At 60.4% G+C, this 23,730-nt stretch overlaps 1 protein-coding gene across 2 annotated transcripts; it reads right to left on the bottom strand.

Moving 5' to 3' along the window:
• Window positions 1-296: 296 nt before the first annotated feature.
• STXBP1 (syntaxin binding protein 1) lies at window positions 297-22,138 on the bottom strand. Of its 2 annotated transcripts, XM_040606568.1 has the most exons (20): window positions 22,003-22,138; window positions 10,450-10,499; window positions 10,194-10,275; window positions 9,710-9,786; window positions 9,382-9,460; window positions 9,188-9,291; window positions 8,219-8,367; window positions 7,723-7,807; window positions 7,394-7,524; window positions 6,866-6,973; window positions 6,694-6,754; window positions 5,995-6,060; window positions 5,729-5,809; window positions 5,472-5,610; window positions 5,149-5,258; window positions 4,869-4,970; window positions 3,484-3,569; window positions 3,036-3,190; window positions 1,904-2,027; window positions 297-613 (listed from the first exon to the last, which is right to left on the bottom strand). In XM_040606568.1, the coding sequence occupies exons 1-19, from the start codon at window positions 22,037-22,039 to the stop codon at window positions 1,918-1,920; spliced, it is 1,812 nt and encodes a 603-aa protein (XP_040462502.1). In that variant the 5' UTR covers window positions 22,040-22,138; the 3' UTR covers window positions 297-613; window positions 1,904-1,917. The 2 variants fall into 2 exon arrangements, with proteins under 2 accessions (XP_040462502.1, XP_040462504.1); XM_040606570.1 differs by lacking the exon at window positions 1,904-2,027.
• Window positions 22,139-23,730: the final 1,592 nt, after the last annotated feature.

Below are 23,730 nucleotides of genomic sequence, written 5' to 3' on the forward strand. Positions count from 1 at the left end.
AGGGACAGCAGACAGCGGTGGGGACCCCCAGCTGAGAGCGACGTGACAGCCGAGCCCAGCCCGCGGCGCCTGCCTAAGCAGAGGCTTGGAGGGGAGGGTGCGCATCTGTCCCCCCCGCTGTCCATCCAAATCCACAAAGAACCCCAACGAGGAGCCGCTTTCAGAAAAAGGTGGGTTTTTTCTGTTGTTTTTTCATCGCCATCATTCGCTAGCAATGGGCAGATGGGTTACTCAGCAATGAGCTCCTGGGTGCTTCCGATAGCTGCAGCTACAAATATATAGATTAATTTTTTTTCTTTTCCTCTTTTAAACGCAATGCATCCGTTTTCTTAATTTTTTTTTTTTTTTTTTTTGGCTGTTGTCCCCTCCCTGTGGGTAAAATGAGATGGGGAAGGCAGTGGGAGGGGAGAGGGGGGCCAACACAAGAACAAGAGAGAAAGCTGGGCCGGGCTGGGTGCAGGATGGCACCCCGGGCTGGGCGCCCAGCAGGGAAGGTGAATTCGGCATCGAGTCGGTGGCGGCGTTTCCTTTTAACTGCTGCTTTCTTCCTCTGTTTTATTGAGTTTCTTCAGCGTGTCCAGCAGTTTCTGTGGGGTGAGGATGTGCGTGGACCCTGCGGAGCAGAGGAAGGTGGGGGAGCATCAGTGATGGCTTCAGGACCACCCCCCCTGTTGTGCCCCGGCCGCCGGCCCCGCTGTCCCCCAAGTCCCCCCCGGCGAGGCCTTACCTGGCGGCGATGGCCCCGCATGCCGGTGGAAATGCTTGCGAGAAAATGTACGTCTATGGGGGGTGGGGGGGCGTGTGGGGGTGCGGATAACAGGAGAGGAACGGAAAAGGAGAAATGAAGGAGATGCACGGAGCAGGGTGGGATGAGGCAGAGGCCGGGAGGTGCCCATGCAGTGGGTCACTCCTGGACCCTTTGGGGATGCAGGAGGCACTGGCCAAAAAGCCAGGGGGTGCAGGGGGCGGGACGGGCGGGCAGGCAGCAGCCGGGCACAGAGGGACTCTCTGCGGGGACCCCCAGCTCTTCCTTGCCTGCACGGAGCATCGCTGGGTCACAGAGGTGGGTGGGAGGGGAGCGGGTGGGAGAGGAGGAGGAAAAGGGCTCTCGCCTTCTGCTGGCCCTGGCTTGGTGGCTCCCGCCGTGCTGCCCGGCCCCTGCCCTCCGTGCCACAGTGCCACCCTGGCAGCCTCTCTGGCTCTGCACGGACCAGCCCGTGGCAGCGGTGGCTCAGTGGCTCAGGGGGATGTCATGGTGGGTCCTTAACGGGCAAAACCACTGGCAGAAGCTAAACCCCAGCACGGGTTTCGGGGGTCTGCAACATCAAGGGAGTCCTGCCCATCCAAGGGCACCAAGAGCCACAAAGGCAAACCTGAGCTTTCCCATCAGCTCAGGATTTCAGCCCCATCACACCCCAGAGCTGGGGGGTCACAGCAGCACCCAGCCTTTGCTGTAGGGGACGAGGGGCTGGAGCTGGGCCAAGTGCTGGGGTCTGCACCATGCGCCCACCGCTGCATGCTCTCCCCTGGGCACCAAACCCCCAGCCCCACTCCAGCTACCCGCTGCAGGCAGCATCCCAGGGGGGCTCCGTCCCCCTGCCTGGCCCTGGGACGCGTCTACTGGGCAGGCAGGACCCCGACCCCGCCGCCCCCGGCCCCGGCGAGGGGGAGCTCATGGCATGACGGAGCCGGCCAGGTCTGGCCGAAAGACATGGCAGAGGGATGATGGAGCGGCACTGGATGCTTTTCCACCTGGGAGGAGGAACTGCAAGCATTTGTCTTTGATCAGAGAACCAAACGGAAACAAAACCCAAAATAATAATTAAAGAAAGGAGGAACGGAAGAATCAAAGAAAACCCTTCGGGGAAGAAGAGTTTCTTTTTCATTAGTAAGCTGCCTTTACTTGGTTTCTTTGGCTCACTCCATTGCTGGAGCCTGATCCTCAAATGATACCCTAGTAGAGTCCCTGAAGTCGGGGTGCCTCAGGTCCATGAGAAATTTGGTGGGAGTGAGAATGTGAGTAGAACCTGCGGGAGAACAGAGCGGGGCTGACGGCTGCGCCAAGACCCCCACCACCACCATTTTTCGGGGTGAGGAAGGACGCGGTTGCCACCCGGAGCATCACAGGCGCATGCAGGAGATGGTCCCCGGAGAGACGCGGGATGAGATGGGCAAGAGGCAGGATGGAGCTGGGCAGTGGTGGTGGTCCAGTGGCGGGGGCACACGGCCGGGGGCCGGTGATGAAGAGGGGGCTGCTGCTCCTAGGGGAATACAAGGAGCAGATGAAATGCCAGCAATAGGCTCTACCAGACACCCCAGGCAAGAATCCAGGGACCAGATGAGACGGTGAGGGGCTCCTGCCCCTGCCCTACAAGATGTGTATCCAGCTGCGCTTCTCCAAGGGAATTTTAGGGGGCCTAAAAGCTCCTTGCTAACATCTGGCAGGGCTTCCACCGCATCCTCCACACCTGACCCATGGCTCCTCTGGGAGCATAGCCAGGGTACTGAGACTGAGCACGCAATGCACGGCCTGTTGTGCATGTGCAGGACATGTGCAACAGGAAAACGCATCTCCTGTTGCATTGCCTGTGTAACAGGACATACAGCATGTGTGCAACAGGAAAATGCATCTCCTGTTGCATGCACAGGGGACACTGGGGTTGGCGTGCAGTGTCACACGCCTCTTTATTTTGTTTTTCCTCCCTGACCCCAACAACGAATGTGCAACACGGGTGCAACAGGAGCAATTCAACCTGTAAAACCCCCTCACCCAGCTCTGCTCGAACAAAACCAGCCAGGGAGGGGAAAAATGGGAGCAAAACCGGGGGCGCGGAGGGGTGGGTGGGGGGGCGCAATGTACCCTGTCCTTGCGGAGGGGGGACACAGGGGTGACACTGGGCGGCAGGACAAGACCTTTCCATAGAGTTCCAGCTCCCGCAGTCAGCTGGAGCCGGGAATTTGCGGGATGGCGGAGGGAGCGTGGGATGAGCAGCCAGCGCGACGGGGCGCAGGGTCCGGCGCCGACCCTCACTCACCTATTAGCACTTCCCACTTGCCGCTGGCTTGTGTCACCTCGTAGGCGCAACGCATCTCGTTCATGCTGACACCGCCCAGGATGAAGATGATGAGGCGGGGGCCACTTCGGTACTCACCGGGAGCCTTGTTCTTGTGCCAGTGGCCATAGCGGGCGCTGAAGAGAGGAAAAGAAGGATGAAGGATGGACACGAGGCAACACTGAGCTCACATTTTAACTAAATCACGCATTAATTAGCTCCCACATTGCTGCTAGAGCAAGTACAGTCAAGCTTTCCAGCCACGAGTGCCACTCGCTGCTACAGGTAGGGAAACTGAGGCACGGGATGCCCGAGTGACCGCAGAGCAGCTCAGACCTGCCAACGGGTACGGCCCCCCCGGGCAGGTGAGGGATGGATGCAGCTGGTGATATACGTGCCAATGGAGGAGGGCATGGGGCGCAGGACCCACCTGACGGCAGTGGTGCTGAAGGAGGCGGAGGAGCGGGTGGAGATGTACGGGTAGTGCTTGGTGTCCAGCTTGTCATCGATGGCATCCTGTGGGCAGAGCCCCACATCAGGGGTTAGTGAGGAGCTGGGCATGCCCCCTGGCCCAGGAGCCCCTCTGCAGGGCTGTGCCCAGGACTGGCCCAAGAGGGTCAGGAATCATTTGCATATATTTGCATAGCTTAATTTTTTGGAACAATTTGGCTGTGTTTCTGTACTAGGGTGCACTTAGGGGGAGGAGGGTGGTGCTTGGCTGCTGTGAGGCAGGGACAGTGCAGGGGGGCTGCAGCGTGGGGCAGGGGGTGAGGCTTGCCCTCAGCTTGGGGGTGTCTGGGGAGGTAGGGTAAGGGGGGGGGGGGCGAAGGGAAGATGCTCTTCTGCGAAGTTCAGGGGCATGAGCTGAGCTGGAAGCTTCACACCTGTGATCCACCACCCCCCCCCCGACAGTAAGGGACCTGCTCTTGCTTTCATCAGTGGTGGAGGGTTAACGCCATCTGGGAGATGTTGGTGAGATGTTGCTGCCCTGTGCAGTTCCCTCTGGTCCTGGGGACGAGGTTTAGGGTGTCCTGGGCATGAAGCCACCCCAGGAGGGTTTGCACGGATTGTGGTAGAGGAAGGCAAGAGCTGTGTGCTTTCGGAAATCGAGAGAGCTGCAGCTCTGCTTGTCATCGGTGCCTGGGAGCAGGGGTGGCTCTGAGCTGCAGCGATACCCACCCCCCCCAAAAAAAATGTGTCCCCAGGGTCGGTCCGTCTGTCTGAGCAGGTGGGAAATGTCTGTGTTGGGGAGCAGTTTTGGTGCCTGGATGCCCCGGCTCTGGGAAAACCCCGCTGCCCCAATTCGAGGAGGGGTCAGGAGGGAGTGGGTCAGGAGGAAGGCAGAGCCTGGAAAAAAAATCACGTTTTGGCTCTGCCCAGTGCTACCCAAGAGCAGAGCTTGTAGCTCCCATGGGTACAGGCACGGCTGTGCCTGCGGGCAGGGGTGAACGGTGCTGTGCCTGTCCCCCGGCTTGGCTGGGACATGGGTAATGCTGTGACGAGGCCACCCAGATGTGACCATCATGGCACAGGGTGCAGCACAAGAGCAACTAGTTTGTTACTGCATTTTGTATTGCAGGGACACTGTACACGTCCAGACGGGGCCATGCATGCCACCCGGGGCCAGCACGCACGTGGGGGCCAGGAAAGCTTCCCAAAACATCCCAACCTTGTTGCAATGGCAGGCAGCGAGCAGCATGGAGGTATGTGTGGGGGAGAGGCGTCAGGGTTTGGGCTGGAGGCAGCCAGCTCCCTGCAGGTCCCTTCCCAAGCAGTGCTGGGGTCCCTGCTCCATCCCTGTCCCTGCTGGCTCACCTCCATGATGTCCTTAATTACGGGGGTCCATCGGGAGAGCTGGTAGGTCTGCTCACTGATCCGCTCCTTCCGTTCAGGCTTGCTCCGGCGGCGCAGGGTGGACTGGGCAGAAAAAGCACAGAGACCCCCTGAGACACAGGGGCTCCGGTGGTGGGACCAGGGCCACCCCGGAGGGGTGCTGGGGACATTCCAGGGGGTACGCGGTTCCCATAGAACAGCAGGTGCCATGGTCCTTCCAGGGGGCAAGGAGGGCCACGGGGAGTGGGACGGGGACACTCACGTCTGTGATGATGGGCACCCCGAGGTGGGCCATGTTGGTGATGATCTCGCTGTCCTCTGCTGGGATCTGAGCGTGCTGGATCAGCTTGTTCAGGTTCTCCTCGGTGATACCTGGAAATGCAATGGAGAGATGGTGTCCTCCTGGGCAATGCCTCCCGGTGGGGACACAGCCCCTCCATTGCCACCTTAGGACACCCTGACCGCAATGGTGATCAGGGAGACGGGGCTGAGCTTTTCCATCCAGCTCATCTCGGCTGAACCCTGAGCTTTTTGCCACCCAGAGCTGCCTGCATGCCTTGCCCACCCGTGCGCGCGTGTTCTCACCGTTCTTCAGGAAGATGTAGAGCAAGATGATGCGGATCTTGTCATAGGTGCTGACATTCCCATCCAGCAGGATGGGGACAATGGCCCTCATGGGGTCCTTGATCTTCTCACCTTCAGCATCGGTGCCCATAGCCAGGTCCTGCACAGAACGCACATGCTCATCACCCCTTAACCCATGGCTCAGGGCTGAGCTGTGGGGCAGCAGCTGCCAGCCCCAGTTGTCCCCATGGGGGCTGGGGGTCTGGGGGAGCTGGTACCTGTTCGACTCGGCAGAGCTTGTCCACCGTGCCCTGGTAGTGCTTCATGCAGTCCTCAGCCAAATGCAGGTGGGTGGAGTACTGGGGAGACACGAGTGGTGCAGTCACCCTCACAGTGCTGGCAGCAGCCCAGAGTCCCCATGCCACCACCCCAGCCTCAGCCCCTGCCCGTGGCCAGGGACCCTCTGGGGAGAGCTGCCATCACCCGTTCTCTGGGTGGGCTCAGCGCCAGCTGCTCTGCAGACACACACCCCCCCTCCTCGTACCTTGCTGAGCTCCTTCTGGTACTGCGGCATCTTCTTCAGCATCTGGGACAGATCTCTCATGGTGGTCTGCGAGGAAAGGGGACATGGTCACTCAACTTCAGGGACTTGGGGACGATAAGCAGAGAGGGGTGACCCTGCCCCCACACGAGCCCCTTGAGGGGGTTTGGTGGTGCTGCTGTGGCACTGCCAGGTCTCTGCTGTGGCACTGCCAGGTCTCTGCTATGGCTGAGGGGCAGGGACAGGGTCTGCAGCTTTGCAAACTGGAGTGTCGGGGGGGAGAAATCCGCTGAGGACCCTCCCCCGGGACCCCTGTGCGCTTGGCTGAGGCCGAGATGGTGCTTTCAGCTACTGGCCACTTCTACATCCTATTGCCACCTGTGTCTCCTCACTGTGACCAGCTCGGGGTCTCCGCAAGAGAACCAGCTGGGGACAGGGGCAGCCGCTGCACAAGGTGCACAGGCTCCGTGTTTGGACCAAGCAGACCCCTGCGGTGCAGTGCCCTCCCAGGGCACTCTGTCTCCACAGGCTGGGGTGTAGGGCTGGCACCCCACGGCCATCTCCCCCCGTCAGGGACCTGAGCACCCTGGGCACTTTGCAGAGGTCCTCATCAGGAGTTCCCCAGGAGACTTCACCACGTGCCAGCCTGTGGCCGAGTCCCCCAGGTGCCCGTCCCCAGCTTCGCAGATGCAGTCAGGTCACCTTATCGCCTGTGTTCATCCTCTTGCTCGAAGAAAACTCTTTCAGGGATCGGGTCACCTCCCTGGGGAGAGGAGGGCAGAGCTGTCAGCGGGGAGCGGACCCTAACGGGGGTGGGTAGCGATGCCAAGCTGACATCCCACCCAGCTGGCAAACCGCCCACTGGGACACTCACTGGGACACCTCGGCGATGTGTTTGTGGCGCAAGGTGACCCACAGGTCATCATCCTCATCCAGGAGAACCTCCTTAATCCGGGCTTCCCCGATGCCGCTCGTCTCGTACCTGGGAAGAGGGCAGGGACCGTCATGATGGGGACAGGGCTGGGGGGGCACACAATCTCCTCACTGCTTGGGCTCTAGGGAGGGGGGCAGGACATGGGAGGACATGGGGAATCTTCTTGGCTCTGCCAGCAGCGAGGCAAAGCTATTTCAACTCAGTTTTCACATCTCGCCTTCTCATACCTCTTCAACTGCTAAATGCTGGGAAGGGGCCAAGGGCTGAAGGCTAGAAAAGCCCCTTTTGCATCGTCCTGCCCACCACGGCTGCCAGACTGCAGGCAGGAATGCTTCCTCCCAACCAATTACTTGTGACGGATGGAGGAATGCTGAGGCTCAGAATTCATGGCTGCGCTTCCAAATCCCGCTTGAGGGCTGGGGTCGGGGGGGGGCACAGGGGTCGGGGGGACAGCAGGGCTGCACTCACTTGTAGACATCGTTCTCGATTGGCAGCAGGTCGTAGCTCATCGCCTGGAAGGTCAGCTCGTGCAGCACCGGGGAAGCAGGGTCAAAGCCACGGTCCAGGATGAGGAGCTGGGAGCGAGCCTTGTCCGGCCCCTGCAGAGCCAGGGGAAGCCATCAGTAGCCAGGCCGGGGGCTCCTCCAGCCCCACAGGCAGCCAGGGGAAGCCAGGGCCATTTCAGGGTCCCTGCTCGGGATCTACGACTGCCACGTGGCAGAGCTCGAGCAGGACTTTAGGAGTGAAGCATCACCCGAGCATCCTCCCCCGGGGCTGTTGGCACCTTCCCTGCTCACCTCACCCATAGTGGGGTCATCAGCCTTGTAGGCGTCCAGCTTGTCCTGTATGAGCTGTGCCAGCATGGCGTTGTCCTTGTAATCCCTGGAGGAGGCAGGGGGAGAGGTCAGCTCCCTGGCACGGGTGGCTCTCGCCAGCATGGGATGGGGAGGAGCTGCTGGTTTCCCTGCGTTAACATCCTTGGCTCGCAGGAGAGGAGGGACCTGAGCAGGTTTCGATGCCCGTTTCCATCTCTCCCTGGGGTGCTCCACTTTGCCTTGGTGCCACTTGGACTTTAGAGTCCCAACCCGCCCCCCCACTCTCCAGAGCATCTTCAGGTCTGAGCCTGTTTTTACACTGAGCGCGGACATCTGTCCGTCCCACCACCTCCTCCATCCCCACGTCCTCACCAGCACCCGACACAGCACTGCCTCACCCTGCCCCATGCTCAGCACGGCCCCAGCTGCTGGGGCAGGGGACAGGTCCCTGGAGGGGTGCAGACCCCACTGCCCTTACCCCCTGTACCGCACAGCTGGGTACTCCTTCAGTGTGGCACACAGCGTGGCGATCTGCTCGGCCAGGCGCTCCAGGATCGGATTTTTCATCTGGGCCTTGTGGGGGCTGTAAAAGCTTTGGAAGGAGTCAGCCGAATCCAGAGAGTAAACCTGGGAGGTGCAGCGGGAGGGAGGTTAGAGGGGATGCGCGGCAGGTGAGTCCGGAGGGGAGCAGCCCCACAGGACACCCCAGTGGGTGTGGAAACCAGATTCAATCCCAGACGAAGGTCCCCAGCTGAGCCTCGGACCAGGCAGGCGGAGCTCAGTGATGCTCAGGGCATCCCTTGGGCGTCTAGCTGCCAGCCCTGGACCCTGATGCCTTCCTCAGCTCCCACTCCATGGCACGGTCCCTACCCATGTGTAGCCCTCAGGGCGAGCAGAGGAGGCAGGAGACCCCCTGCCCACAGCAGCCACCTGCTCCCAGACAGGGAACCAGAGATCCTGGGACAAGCGGGGACATGCTGCTCCCAGCCGTACCCCTGATAAAGACCAAAAGCCAATTTGGTTGCACGTGGAGCTGCCAAGAGGTCATCTTCCACCTGCCTGTCTCCCCAGAAATGCTGAGGCTTGAAGGGTTAATGGCACCATCTGTCCCTCCCATCCCCATGTCCCCAGCAGGGGCAGATGGCACAGGGCTGCTCCCCGGTGCCCTTGGCAGGGGCCGTGCTGGGGCGGCACAGAGCTGGCCAATGCGGCTGCCGGCACAGGGCCAAAGTGCGGCGCCGGCTAAATCCCCCGCAGCGGATCAGCCCTGAGAAGTAATCAAAGGAGACAGCGAGGAAGAGCCGAGCAGGCGGCGAGGAGACGGCCGGCAGAGAGGAGTGCGAGGCTGTTACACAAACCCCCATGAGCTGGAGAAGGACCCAGAGCATCCCCCGGCCATCCCATCCCCGGGCCACCCCGGTGGGGTCGGTCCCCAGCCCAGCCTCACCTGGGACTCAGAGGGGAGGAAGGCAATGTTGATCTCCGTCAGGGTTTTGATGACCTTGGCGGCACGGGATTTCACCAGCTCATTGAACAGGGCGTCGGGGCAGGCTGCAAGGGGAGGAGGAGGGCAGCGCTCAGCATCCCTCCATCCCCACTTGCTTGACCGACAGGGACGTTCCCTCCCCTCTGGGTACTCACAGTCAGTGAAGAAGACGTGGGCAGCTCTGTACTTGGAGGTGGGGGGATCCTTGAAGTCATTGATGAGGGAGTGGATGGACTGCAAGAGAGAAGGGACCAGCCGAGCTGGCAGGGTGGCACCGCGGACATCTCAGCAGGGTCACCCAGGGTCCTCCCTCCTCCTGGCACGGGGGAAGCTCTGCACCTCTGGTCCACCACCCAGGCGGCACCGCTGGTCTCACTGGAGCCAAGACGCTTCCCATGGGCATGGCTTACCATCCCAGCAGGGCATCCCCCTGCCTCCCCGCAGCCAAAGGCCATGCCCCCACGCCCCACACCGCGCTCTCACCTTCTCGGAGGGGGTGATGAGATAGACAGCCTCCAGGCTGGGCAGCGGCTCCCGGCGCTTGTTGATATCTTCCACAACTAGGGGGAAAAAACAGGCACCATGGCAGGGACGGGTGCAGGCAGGGGCACCCAGCTACGTGGGGTTACTGGATGTCCCACAGCAGCACAGGACCAGCCCTGCCAGCCACCCCGTGTCCAAAACATCCCCAGCCACTCATCCCTGCCCACTCAGAAGCTGGGGCCAGGACTGTCCCTGCTCTGTCCCAGTCCTTGTAGCATGTCTCCATCCCAGGTGGGAGGGGGGTGCGTGGGGGCCATGCCACCACCTCGCCTGGCTTGTGCCAGCCTGGAGCTGCATTTGCAGGTCCCCTGGCACAGGGGGAGGTTTTGCCCTCCCCGTGGTGAGGCTTGCGAGAGACAGCTGGGAGCCGGTACTCACTTGTTATACCCTCCGGTACTCACTTGTTATACCCTCCGGTACTCACTTGTTATACCCTCCGTCATGATGTCGGTCATCTTGCAGCAGGAGGAGAGCATGCGCATGCTGAGCTGGTCCACCACCAGCACCTGGGGAGAGGGGCTGTGAGCTGGGGGCATGGCAGGCAGCCAGGGAACTGCCCTTCCCCACCCTTGGGGGCTCCCTGCCCACACCTACCCCCTTCCCCTGCTTCCTCCTCCCCATCCTCCCCATCATCATCCTCCTCCTCCTCCTCTCCTGGCCCCCCCAAGGTTTGAACTCACCTTCCATTCGCCCTTCTTCTTCACTTTCCGGATCACATCGTGCATAATCTCTGCAAGAGAGGGAGTGCGGGGTGGGGTGAGCACCCCAAGTTACCCCCTGTAACACGCCAGGGCCCACCAGCAGCTGTGGGGTCTGTGCCGGGGGCACCAAACCCCCACCCGTCTGTGGGGCCAGGGGGAGCCCCGCTCCCCCACTGCCTTTCCTGGGGGCCTGGGGAGATGGGGGGTGGGTTTAGGGTACCCAGGGAGGGGTGGTCACCCCCCAGACCCAGTTTTCTCTCACATTTGGCACTAACAGATGGACCCCACGCCGGTGGGGGGCTGCAGGCTGGCAGAGGGTTGGGGGGTCCCTCTGGGGAGCCTGGGGGCCACCCCATATGTCCTAATCCAAAACATCAGGAAAACAGCAGCAGCTTAAGAGCTCCTTTTAGAAACAAGAATCAAGCGGCCTGAGCCTGCTCCTTGTAATCCCCCGCAATCTCATTTCACCTCCTGTGGCTGCTGGGCTTATGCAACCAGCCAGGACGACAGCACCCATAGGTGTCCCCCCCCCTGCACCCCAGGGACCCCTCAGGGCTGGGGCACCCCCGATCCCAGGCACAGACACCCTGCTTCTGCCCCGGGCAGCTCGCAGGGCTGCTCCCCATGGGGTGCAGGGTAAGGCCATGCGAGGAGGTGGTCCCAGCAGTGGGATGGTGATGTTACCTTTTGGGGCTGGGCTGCAGGAAGGGGGTTTCAAGCCTTGCCAGAATAGGTGCCTGTCCCGCCAGACACATGTGCTGCCTAAACATCTGTGTGCAGGGCCATGAGGTGCCCCAAACCCCTTTTTACCCTGGTGTGTGAACCATCAGCCTTCACAGAGCAGGGAACTGCCTGGGTGAGCCCAGAGCAAATTCTGCAACCGCGTCTTCTCCCTGGCTTTCCCTCTGGTCCCAGGGACAGGGATGCAAATGGCCAATTAAAAGCCAATTAAGAAATGTTTCTAAATTAGAAAACATGTGAGCTGTGGGGAGCCCATTGTTGAGGGTGTCACCCTGCCAGCCTCAGCCTTGGGAGCTTCCCCTGTGGCAGTGACCCCAAGGGTGCTGGTCGCCCAGGTAAAGATCCGTTTGGGTTGACAGGGGGCAGTTTGGGGTCTAAATGGACTCGATGATCTTAAAGGTCTTTTCCAATCTAAAGGATTCTAAATGTGTCCCTTTTTTGGAATAAGGCGTGAGGGTCGTATGCAGGGGGGACTGCCCTGGGAGCACCCAGCCGTCGAAACTCCTGCTTTTGGGTGATGCTGGATTTGGGCAAAACACCTCATCTTCCCAGCTCCTACCCCCACTGGGGATTTGCGCGGGTACGAGCGGCTCAGGGACAGTCGGAGCCTGGCAGCTGCCCTGTGCTGCGTGGAGCAGCCTCACCAGGAGAGCAGAGGGACCCTGCCAGGCTCAGCTCGGCCCCGGCCCCCCGGGGTGATGCTCCCTGTGGTTTCCCCATGCTGCTGGGCTCATTCACCATGCTAGCACCCAAACACACTGCAGTGTTTTCACGTGCTGAGTGAGGCTGGAACACCTCCCAGGCTGCCAGAGGGGCTCAGAGCCGCAGCACATAGTGCCAGCAGGGACAGAACAGGAGCCTGTGAGCATCGCTGGTCTGTCTGTCCTGCTGCAAAACCTGGAGGCAGCCACTCCCACCACTCACATCCATCTCCTTCCCAGCGATATCTGCCTTGGGGGAACTTCAGAAGGATGCTGGCCATGAACTTGGGGTTCTGCCTGCTCTTGGTCACATCCTTTAGCCTCATCATTGGTGAAGGGGGTGCAGGTGTGGGGAAGGGGGGATGGAGGGTAACGGGGTACAGATAATCTATACCCTTGAGCCCCCAAGCTGGACACTGCTGGGGGGTAAATCCTGCTGCCTGCACCCATGTGTGCTGCCCACCCAAACCCAGATCTCCCACACAGCAAAAAAGCGAGCCGGGAATTGTCCTCTGCCGTGGGCAGAAGCCAGCAGCGAGGGCTGCCCGTGCGTCCCCGGTCCTGCTCTCTGGTCCCCTCTCGGTCCTGCTGGTGCACAAGCAGGGCCGGGAGGGAGGGATGCCAGCGCATCCCTCCTCTTCCTTTCATTACTCACATTTGGCTCCTTCCCCAGAGCAAGGATCCAGAAATAACAGCGCTGTTTACAAGGCAGTACGCACGCGCCCTCCATCCCACACCAACCACCTCAGTCGCCAACAACGGGGGGCAAAGCACAGGGGACCGCGGTGGCGCACCACGTGCCGGGGCAGCGGTACCACCCGGGAAGGGGTCAGGAGCAGCCAGGCAGAAATCCTGCCCCTGCAAGGAAAACACCACTTTGGTCCAGGGGCAGGAGGGGAAGGAAGAAGGAGGCTGGGAAGGAGCGACCTGGGGCCCGGGCATGGTGCAAAGGCCCCAGCAGCTCAGCTCATGGCACCCTCTGTTTGCTGCGGCAAGGGTCGCAGGGAAAGGGACCCCAAAAAGCTGCCTCAGCCACCCCCGAGCTTGTCCTCACTGTGGCAGCCACTGCAGGGGACATTTCATCTTCAGTGCTTGGCTTTGCGGGACGTCTCTCTATCGCCTGCGTAGGGGTTGAGCTGGAGGGGGTGCATGTTTGATGGGGGGAGCATCTGCCTGGCTGTGCACCTCCCCGTGCAAAAAGCACCATCATGTCCCCTGGCCTGATCCTGACACCAAGATGGGCCTCCCAGAGCAGCAGCTGGGCACCTCTGAGGAGGACTGCTCTGAGCTTTGCAGTTTTAGGGTGTCCATCCCCTGGTCTGAGGTAGGCCCCTGTAGAGGAATTACAGAGGAACGAAGGCAGGTTAATTAACATTGATTGTGTACAGCCGTGGGCTGGCTTCAGGGGCAGGTTGGCTGGTGTGGATGATGTGCAGCTGTGGCTGGTTCCTGCTGAGGAGTTAAATAGCTCTAAGGGGGATGGAAGAGGAGCACTGGATGAAGAGAAACCTGGAAGATATAGAGGGAGGAGAGAGAGAGTGCCCTGGATGTAGGAGAGGCCCCAGGAGAAGCAGGGGGCCGGGTGAGGAGAGGCTTGCTGGAAAAGGAGCCTGGAGAAGGAAGAATCCAGATGCAGCAGAGGCAAGAAGCAGGTGGGCTGGCATGAAGAGGGTGGAGAAACAGTGCAGACAGTAGATGGACTTTTGAAACCTTGCGGGGGATTGGTGGCTGTGCTGGGGCAAGGTGGGGGAAGTGCTTATGGAAGTTAACCTGGGATGGGGTGGCAAAAGCCTTGTTGCAGCCAGCTGGTTTTGTTAGTGCTGTGACAGGCCCCCATCAGCCCTAGGGGCCAGCCCTGCTGCAGAGCTGCCCTGTGCCTGGGCTGCAGACAGGCACGGCCGTTCCCTAAACCAGCATCTTCTCCTGCCTTGACCATAGCTCAGATCTGGCTCCAAAGAGCTGCTTGTCCACCAGCTGCCAGAGCCAGCTCAGAGCCCACACAGGGTCAGGAAAGGCAGATCCACAGAGCATCCTCCAAAGAGGCTCTGTGGCCATGCCAAAGCCCAGGAGGGCACAAGACACAGACCCCAGGAAAAGCCTGAGATTAGTGTCACATTTGGAGGAGATATGGCCATGACATCCTGGGTGTCCTTGCAGCAGCTGTGAAACCCCCAGGTTAGGGAAAAGCGGTCTGTTAGCTCTTGGGTGGACCAAGAGGGCAATGCTAAATGCTGGCTGTGGCCAGGGTTGGCAAGGAAAGGGGGAAGATGTGGGAACTTCAAGGTGGAAAGGTGCCAGCTGCTCCCTGGGGCTGTTTTGGCTAACGTGGCTGCTAGCAGTGGGGCTGGATGCTGTCTGTCTCGCTGTGGCTGCGAAGCTGGGCAGGAGGTGAGCGCTGCTCTCATGTCTCTACATTAGCAGGTCAGCTGTTCCCAACCATATACTCAAATGGTCTGGCCAGCCGGAACTTTTGGGCTCTAACTTCAGTCAGTGGTGCTCACAGTCAAGCCTTTAATCTTGGAGATAAACTGGGTTTTGAGGGGAACAAAATGTGTATGTGTATCTCACCCAGTGCCTTCAACACCTGGCTTGTCTGGACCTACCACACTTCATCTGTTTCCTTCAGGCTGGAAGAATTTTAATGACAATTTCTAACCAAGAACAGACAATACAGATAGCTCCAGACTTCTCCTCCAATGTAGAGACAACATGCGTGCCTATGGACAAGGAAGCACACCCCACCTGTGGATGGAGGACCTCCGTCGCTCTGCAGTAATACGGTCCTAACAGTGCCATCACGCAGATGACAGGCTTGAGAGCAACCACCTCGCCCAGCCCACTGCCTGCGGTTAGCCTCGTTCTTGGGGTGACACGTGGCATGGAAATGACCCACTGCATTGTTTCCAAGCAGGGCCAGAAGCTGGTGACACGGTGGCCTAGTAGGACTCAAGCCCATACGTCACTCCAAGAGGCTTAGCCCGCGTTATTTATACCGAGCTGGCCAGGCAGCCTTTCTCCAGGCCTGCCTTGCCTCGCTGGCTCATGGCAACAGCAACCAGCCCCGTGCCTCCAGCTGGTCCCGGGGGAAGAGGGACCAACCCTGCCACCACCTGCACCCACACCAGCAAAGCTGCACCCAAACGCAGCCTGTGCTGAGATGGACTCATCTGGGGATGTCCCAAGCCCATTATCCTGCTTCAGAAAGAGCCTGAAACACCATGAGCAGCCCCGACCTTCTCCATGGAGGAGGAAGCAGTAAAACCTTGTCCTGGCCACCACCTCACCCCGGAGCACCAGGATGGGTGAAGGATGCTGCAGGTGAGGGATGCCGCAGCCAGGGGACATTTCTGCTCTAGTGCTGCCCCAAGCCTGGCCGGTGCCAGCAGTGATGGCCAAGCCCTTCCCTCCTGGAGCAACACAGGAGGCCAGACTCCTGCTGCCCAGAAAAGCTCCTTCACTGCCACGTCCCAGGACCTCACAGGCTGCACACCTTGGCCTGATGTGACGAGAGAAGATGGAGCTGCTTTACGGATGGGCAGCAGGCTGTAGGAATTGCCCAAGGTCCTAGAAGAGATGAGTGGTCTTAACCGTGGGCTTTTCCCTGTCACAGGTGGGCTTCAGTCCTTTCACTCTCCTCATGTATCCTCTGTTTTGGGATCCAATATTCTGGAGAGCCAGATCTCAGAAATCCACACTGAGGTTTGCTCGAGACCCACTTCTCTCAAAAAGCTGTCACAGTGCATCTCCAAGACAATCAAGTTTGGCTTTGGGTTGGCTTGGCAACTGCCTTTTTGCTGGTTCGTTAACTAATTGCTTAAGACAGTGTGAATGTTACATAGATACAACCACGTTTGAATGTAGTGGAGCACATATCTACCTCTGAACATCCTCAGTGAGGGATCTCTAGGTGCCAGTGTACCATCCCCCAGAAGTCCCTAATAAAATAGGTTTTACGGACCGCAGGATGGCAGGAAGGCCATCAGCCCCATTCAGTGCATAGAGAATAATTCCATTTACAGGAGGCAAAGCCTAGCTGATGTCCTTCAGTGCAGCTAAGAGCCATCTCAGGGACGATCTGAGCCTGGAGACTGCTGTGTCCATAAAGCAAGCAAGTCTCAAACATCTCCTCTCTGGCAGTCTGTGTCCTGAACATCTATTTTTCTCACTGGATTATTTCTGGTGTCTACCTGGAAGACCTCAGCCTTTCTGAAGGACACATAACCTCATGTAGCAACCTGCTAGTGGTGCAGCCCAGGTGCCATCCAGCTGCAATAACTCCTGAAATGGGCAGAATTGCCAAGGCTAAGCTTCAGCCCTTCCTCCCCAACCCTGGATGAGGTGAATGTTGGTATTTTCACATCCAGAGCAGCACCACATCTCCCTCACAGCCGCTGGTGAAACATGCCACGTGTCAAAGCCGCACCAGTATTTGTGCTACTCCAGGGAACCACACAGCGCTGCTTTGCTGCTGTGGCTCTAGCTTCAAGGATTAGTCACAGTAATCGTAGTAACCTGTGATTAATTCCTCCTCTTCCTATTTGCACGGCTCTCGTGAAGGATGTATGTATTTATATCCGCCAGCCAAAGCCATGGGAAACCTGCACAGCCTGGAAAGAAGGACAGAGACCTGGAGGTCTTGAAGTCTTTAGAAATTGAGTAGCACACCCAAAGGGAAATACAGGAAATGAAATGCATCTCCACACCCATGAATCGCTCTCACTGACAGCACTGGAGGATCAGGGTAAAATCACAGGTTTTCACTGCCGGGTCACTCCTGGCACCGTTTCCTCAGGTCTGCACAAGGATCTGGGAGTTGAGCAGTTTCTTCATCTGGGCAGAGTCAACGGGCCACAGACCATGTCAGGTCCCTTCTGAAGGCATCACCCCTCACTAACATTTGTCCTCTTCCACCAGGTGTTTCCATCCCCAGCAGATGCTGTACCTGGCTGTCAGGGCTGTTGGTATAGCCAGCGTTGCCAGTGCTTCAGTGTCAAGTGCTTCCCTGCAGCAGGACAGCACATATGGGGTGTCATGGCATCCTGGAGGGGAGGTGACCCTCTCCCAGGGGTAAGTCACGCTCTCCTACGCATGTGGCCATGACTTTCTGTGCTGGCTCTTCTCTGCCTTAAACCAAGAGGGAGCAGAACATCAATAAATTGGGGCTCTTCAGGCTGGGCTGGTCTCCTGTGCCCACACGGACACCAGGGACAGGCTGGAGGGTAGCTGGTCCAACTCTGAATGGTCTTTTCTGCTCCCTTAGTGGCCAAATGTCAAACCATCTGATGGACTCCATCCCATGAATGACCCTATAGCACATGTGTCAGTGTGTGCGTGTACACATTCACGTGTTTGCGTGTGCGCATGGGCAATGTGGAAGCCCATGAATTAATGCACCTTCAGCTTGATCTATTTCTGCACTCTCCAAAGCACAACAGCCAAGTTCCTTCCCGCACCGCGAGTTGGTGGACGCAGCATCTGCTTCTCAGTGTGCAGCTATAAGCCATGTGACAATGATTCTCTTTTTAAATGTGTTGATTTTGTGGGAAGAGGGAGGGAATCTCTCCTGGGACACTTTTCCTGAGAGGTGCAGGGGAATTAGACCCAGACCCCTTTTTTTTTTTTTTTTTTCCCTAAGAGGCAAAGAGTCCACGTCCTCTAAGTCGGTGGCTTTTTCAACCTTCTTGCACATGCAGACACTGGTGGGTGGATGCAGACCTGCCAAAGTGAGGTTTGTCATTCTTGGTAACCTTCCATGGTCACATACAGGCAAAGTGTTTCTCAGCCCCTGGTGCAGACCACAGATTGAAGCTTGAAATTGCTCTGCAATGTGTGTGAAGGTGAGCCTTGAATGTTGCAGTTATTTTTTCAAGCTTTTCCAACCTAGAGCCAACACTGGAGGCGAGACAGACCCTGGTGACAGAGCCAAAGGCCCCAGCAGAGGCTTTGCCAAGCGCCTGTTCCTTCACCCACGTCTCAGGCAGGCAGCTGCCCTTAGGACTCCCCAAAGCTGGGGACTAGGACGGTGGGCTGCCCAGGATGCGACTGGCTTCAGGATCTCCCGCCCATGGGGGACAGGGCACAGAGACCCTCTCCTCCTCAGCCATCCACTGCACCGTCATGCTGAGATCATGGCAGGGCTGAAGGCTCTGCCCTTGTGCAGGCAGGAGGATGCAGCACACATCCCTGCAATGGTCCCACCAGGACCAGCCAGCCCTGCGCCTTTTGCTGCCTCCTCTTTCTCTTGCTTGGCAAAGACCTTGCCAGACCTGGCTCTGGGGCAGCACACGAGCCTGGCATCCTGGTTCCCGAGATGGGCTTGGAGCATCCTCAATGAGCAGCATCTGGCCCACAAAGTCTCCCTGTGCCCTCAGCAAAGGGGTGGTGGGAGCTGTGAGGTGCCCCAAGCAGCCTGGGTAAGTCACACATGGGTGGCAGGTCCCCAGGCTGTGCCCCAAGGCTGGCAGCTGGCCAGCAGCCCTGCCAGTGCCTCCTCCCTGTCCCTGGAGGTGCAGCACAGCATGTGCAGCTCCACATGAGCCTGGGTCCCTGAGTCATCACATCCCCAGGCGGGCCAGGTGGCGGTGGACCCTCGAGAGGTACAAATGGGGACCCCAACTGACACAGCACATGGGTGCTGAGGGGCCATCAGACCTCATCCAGGCAGGTTTTAACTGTGGGGCTCCTCGGTGTGGCTCTAGCAGGCAGGAGCTGGGCACAGGTCGCCTCTGCAGGAGGCTGAATAGACAAGGGTGCTCCGTGGGAGGATCAGCTACTGTCCTGGGGGAAAGGTGTTTTCTTGCTGTCTCTGGAAGGGCGCTCCTCTGCCTCTCCCATCTGTCCGTGACTTGAGCAAAAGGAAGCCCTGAGGGGGGGGATTCTCTCCTCTTACAGGTGAGGGGGGGGATTCTCTCCTCTTACAGGTGAGGGGGTCCAGGGGTTTTCAGATCCAGCACAGGTACGACCTCTGTATGCTCTGCCTACATGTCTTGCACCAGCCCACCATAGGGACAGACATGGCACGGGTGTCACCCCTGCAGCACAGCTCGTCTTGCCTCACTGATGATAGTTCAATGAAGTAAACCCAGCCTCCTCCTCCTCCTCCTCCTCTCCACTGCAGGGTGCTGCAGGAGAGCAGGGACCCAGCCAGGCAGGGGAAGCTCAGGGCAGGCTGCCCTGAGAAGATCTAAGGAGGCCCTGGGGCATGAAGGGATGGGAGGAATGTCTATGTGGCAAGGGGGTTAGATGAAGATTTGGGGATGGGTGTCACCAGAGGTGGGGACTGCTTCCCAGGCTTGGATGAGAATTTTCTAAACCAGTACCAGAACAAGCGACTGGTTCTTCGATGGGGCTCCCTGGGAGGCAGCCGCAGAGGGAACAGAAGATGTACCAGGAGGACCTGGTCCTTGGGCATCACCTCCAGGGCTGAGCATGCTCAGGTCCAAGCCCGGTCAGATGAAAACAAGTCCTGGAGGGATGCAGCCATCGCTGCTGGAGACTGCGGGGAGGCACAGAGACAGCCCCCCAGCACACACCCCACAGCTCTGGGGGGGTGACAATCCGGTTCTGTCCATCTCCTGCAACACTCACCCACTTCGTTCCCCTGCCACCCCCCTCCCACCTCTCCAGGGGCCTCTCAAACCCATCTTGTTATGGCACCAGCTGGTCAGAAGACTAATCCGGGTCTGGAGGGAAGCCAGGGCAGAATGCAGCTCCAGAGGGGGGGCCTGGCAGAGCGAGCCATGGCAACGCGGCAGCATCATTCCCGCCCTCCTCCGGAGGGAGCCCAGCAGAGATACCCTGCCCCAGGCTTGGACCTTTTGCTCCTTATGAACCAGCATCTCCTCCTGCAGGTAAACCTTTGGGGAATCCCTGCCTGGGAGCAGGCTGGTGCAGTGAGGGAGAGCCGGGGAGACCTTGTGCCAGCTGCATTGGTGCCCAGGGAAGGGGGAGATCTGGGTACCCTGCAGCTCCTGACTCTGGGGCAGCAGCTCCAGCTGAAAACAGCACCTCGAGGCAGGAGCTGAGCCCATCAAACCCAGAAGCCTCCCATGGCAGCCCAAGGAGCACCTCGAGCTCCGGCAGGAGGGGAGGGCTGGACCCTGCAGGGCCCTCCTCCGAGGGCCCCGTCCTTCGCTCCTATGCAGCATTTTGCCTGCACAAACCCTGCTCTCTCCTTCCAGACACCCACGCTTCCCCGGCAGCCCCGCTACAGCACTGATGCCCAGCTATCATTTTCAGTCTGGAATGATGTTTTTCAGGGAAGAACAGAGCAGTTTGTTAAAAAACCCTGAAGGGAAGGACTGAGCCAGATTTCCATGATGCTGCCTTGAACCTCTCTGTGTGTGTGTGTGTGCTCTCTCCCAGCCTATTTCAGCGCAGAGACAATGAATGAAAATAAGGAACATGCAGTGGCGCTGGTCCCTGTCCCCTGGTTAGCGAGGGCACTGGATGAGCTGGATGCAGCCCTGCCTGGGGGCATGTGGGCGGCTGGTCCAGCTCCCCCCCCCGCCGCTCGGCTGGGCTGGGGGCTGCCCCTCTGCCCACCTTGGAGGCGAGGGAACCAGCCCCCCTAAAAGAAAACCCAGCCAAGCACAAGAGCCAGCCTCCCCCCTCCCCAAAGCTGATCCTGCAGCAGAGAAACAGCGGGGCATTTCCCTGGCTTTTCCCTTTCATTTTGCAGCGGGCTGGGCTCTAACCCCCAATGCAGCACCCTGGGGGGGAGGGGGGTGGCGCAGCCCCCCATCCTGGGGGCAGGTGATGGCTGGGAACAAAGCAGGGACATGAATCCAGGGGGATCCCCCCCTCCCCATCACATCACCACCCACCCGATCACACCACCAGCCCCGGCCGCACCATCTGCAGCCTGCGCGGGAGGGCTGCGCTGCACAGCGCGGCCGGAGCCACCGCACCCGCGGGGGCTGCACCCAGGGGCACCCCCCCGCCCCGAAAAAAAAAAATAATAATAAAGGGCGATCCGGCCCCCCCGCTGGCCGCGATGCCACGGAAATAAATCACGCAGGAGGAGCGGGGAGGGACGAGAAGGGCTTTTCATGGCTGCGGGAACCCGGGAACTTCCCACCGGTTCCTGCCGTTCCTGCTCTGGATTTAGTTGGTTTTTCTTAATGCGGAGTTTTTCGCTTTAATTTTGCAAGGGGGGAAGGGAGCCGCCAGCACACACACACCACCCCCCCTCCCAGCCTCGGGCGTTTTGGAGAACTCCCCCCCCCCCCCCCCCCCCCCCCCCCCCCCCCCCCCGCTATCAAGACGTTGAAAAAAATACCGCCTTGCACCAGCGGGGAAGGAGGAAGCGGAGCCGGGGCTGCTCCTCCGCCCCCCCCCCCCCCCCCCGAAACAGCGCGGCCCAGCGCCGCCCCAAGGGCGCAGAAATGCCCCGGGGGGGGAGGCCGGGGGGGCACGGCGGCCCCGGGATCACGGAAGCCGAGTCACGTCCGGGGAAAAAAAAAAAAAAATAAAAAATTATGTATCACCATTAAAGCGGGATTTGTGGCAGACAAAGCCGAGAGGCGGGCGGCCTGGCGGTGCAAGGGGGGTCTGCACAGCCGGACATCTCTGTGCACCCCCCCCCCCCCCGCCTCCCCGGGGCAGACCCCCCGTGGGGGGCGATTGGGCTTTCCTGGTTATGCTGGGATGAGGCGATCGCCCCTCGGCCACGTCGGAGCCAGAACCGGGGAGGTGGGAAGGCTCGGGCGCCTCTCGCTTCCCTCTTTACCCCCCCTCCTACTTCCACCGCCCCCCCTTCTCCTCCCCTCCCCTCAGCACTGCAGAAAAATCCCAACAGCCTCAACACCCTCCCCTAAAATTAAATAAACAAAACGCGGACGGGGACAGCAAGCCCCGTGTGTCCCCCCAAGCCCACCGGGCCGGCCTGTCCCCACGGGGGTGTCCCAACCCCCCTCCCCCGTCCCCCGCCGGGCGCCGATGCCGCCCCGAGGGTCCGTATTGCGCATCCGCAGCATCCCCCCCCCCGCGGAAAAGGGGGGGCCGGAGCCTGGTCATCTTCATACCCCCCCCCCCCCATACCGCCCCCCCCGCGGGGTGCGCAAGTAGCGCGGCGGGACGCGGATCTTACTTTCTCCCACCACAGCCTTGAGTCCGATAGGTACCATGTCTCCGGGCCGGGGGGGCCCTCCGCGGCCGGGGGAGGGTCCGGGGGGGGCGGCCGGGGGCAGGCAGCGCCGGGTGAGGCTGCGGGCGGCGGGCAGCGCCGGGCGGCGCAGGGCGGGGGGGCCGGGCCGGGCCGGGCGGGGGGCGGCGCGCGGCGCGGCTCAGCTGACCGCGCGGGGGGCGGGGCTGCGTCACTGCGCCCGCCCCGCCCCGCCCCGCGCCGCCCCGCGCCGCAGCGCCCGCGGCCGAGCGCCCCCTGCGCCCCGCGCCCCCGCACCGCACCCCCGGCACGAACCCTGGCACCCCGCAGCGCGGCCCCGGCGTGTCCCCCTGCCACCCCCCGCACCGCACCCCCTGGCACGTCCCCCTGGCACACCGCACCGGCACCCCCGGCGTGTCCCCCTGGCACCCCGCGCCCCCGCACCGCACCCACGACACGAAGCCAGGCACCCCGCACCGCAGCCCCGGCACCTCCTGGCGTCCCGCACCACGGCCCCGGCACGTCCCTCTGGCACCCCGCACCGCACCCTCCCACATATTCCCCCGGCACCCCGCACCCCCACACCGCACCCCCCAGCACATCCCCCTGGCACCCCACACCGGCATCCCCCCGCATATCCCCCTGGCACCCCACGCCCCCACACCGGCACCCCGGCATCCCCTGGCACCCTGGACCCCCACACGGGCACCCCCCACCCCCCGGCATATCCCCCTGGCACCCAGCACCCCCTGGCACCCACCCCGAAGCCCCCCCTCGCCCCGCACTCCCCAAGCCTCAGCTCTGCTGAAGCAAAGCTCTGTCCCAAACATACACTACGCCCCCCACCCCGGCCTGCAGCATCTGCCTGGGGGGGCGAGACCCTGCACAGGACAGCGGGGAAGGCAGTGGGGAGGGGGTCCCTGGGGTGTCTCAAGCCTATTTTCCAGTGGAGTAACTTCACCCCCCACCCACCACGCAGGGGTGGCAGCCCCCCCCAGCCACTCGCAGATGGGCATGGCCAGGGCTGTAAATGTGGGGGCAAAGGCTGCGCCCCCCAGCACCCAGTGCTGCCACTCCCCGCACCCGGGTGCTGCTGCCGGGGGGGGGGCTTTCCTGCCAGGCTGGGGTGCAGGGTGGGTGCCCGGGCTGCCAGGCACTGCCGAGCTGGCTCCTGGCTGTGCCAGGGGGGGTCTGAGAGTTTCTGTGCATCCCCCCCCCCCAAGGGCTGGACAGGGTGTGATAGGGTGAAGGGGGGGAAATGGGAAAGGAGGTGGGAAATGGCATGATGCTAGCACAGAGCCCGAGCCAACGGCAGCGTGCTCCACAGACAGGCAGGTATAGTGTCTGTGTATGTATATATATATATTTATATTTATATATATATATGTATATTTATATATATCTGTGTGGCCATATAAGTGTCCACTGCATCACTCAGAGGTGAGGCAGGACAAGGGTGCCTGGGGAACAGAGGACAGCAAAGGTGAGTAGGGGGGACAGCAGGGTGATGAGGGCCAGTGCTCCGTCCCACTGCGTGGGCCCCCAGCAACCCCAGGTCAGGCAGACATGTGTCTCGATCCTTTGCTTTAAAACCTGTTCTCGTCAATACTTCCTTAAAAATAAGCTGGAGTTGAGTTTGTCAGAGCTGCCGGACTCTCTGCCAACCACAGGCTATAAATACCAGCAGGCTATTTAAGAGCGAGGTATTTATAT

The sequence above is a fragment of the Falco naumanni genome, chromosome 9 (genome assembly GCF_017639655.2).
Source record: "Falco naumanni isolate bFalNau1 chromosome 9, bFalNau1.pat, whole genome shotgun sequence".
NCBI classification, from domain to species: Eukaryota; Metazoa; Chordata; class Aves; order Falconiformes; family Falconidae; genus Falco; species Falco naumanni.

Bases quoted from the DNA above. Each gene is read 5' to 3' on its own strand.
- STXBP1 (XM_040606568.1), bottom strand. From the start codon at position 22,039: ATGGTACCTATCGGACTCAAGGCTGTGGTGGGAGAAA. The intron at 10,276-10,449 runs GTGAGTTCAAAC...CCCTCTCCCCAG, and splicing joins AGAAGAAGGGCGAATGGAAG to GTGCTGGTGGTGGACCAGCT. The intron at 9,787-10,193 runs GTGAGTACCGGA...TTTTCCCCCTAG, and splicing joins CATGACGGAGGGTATAACAA to TTGTGGAAGATATCAACAAG.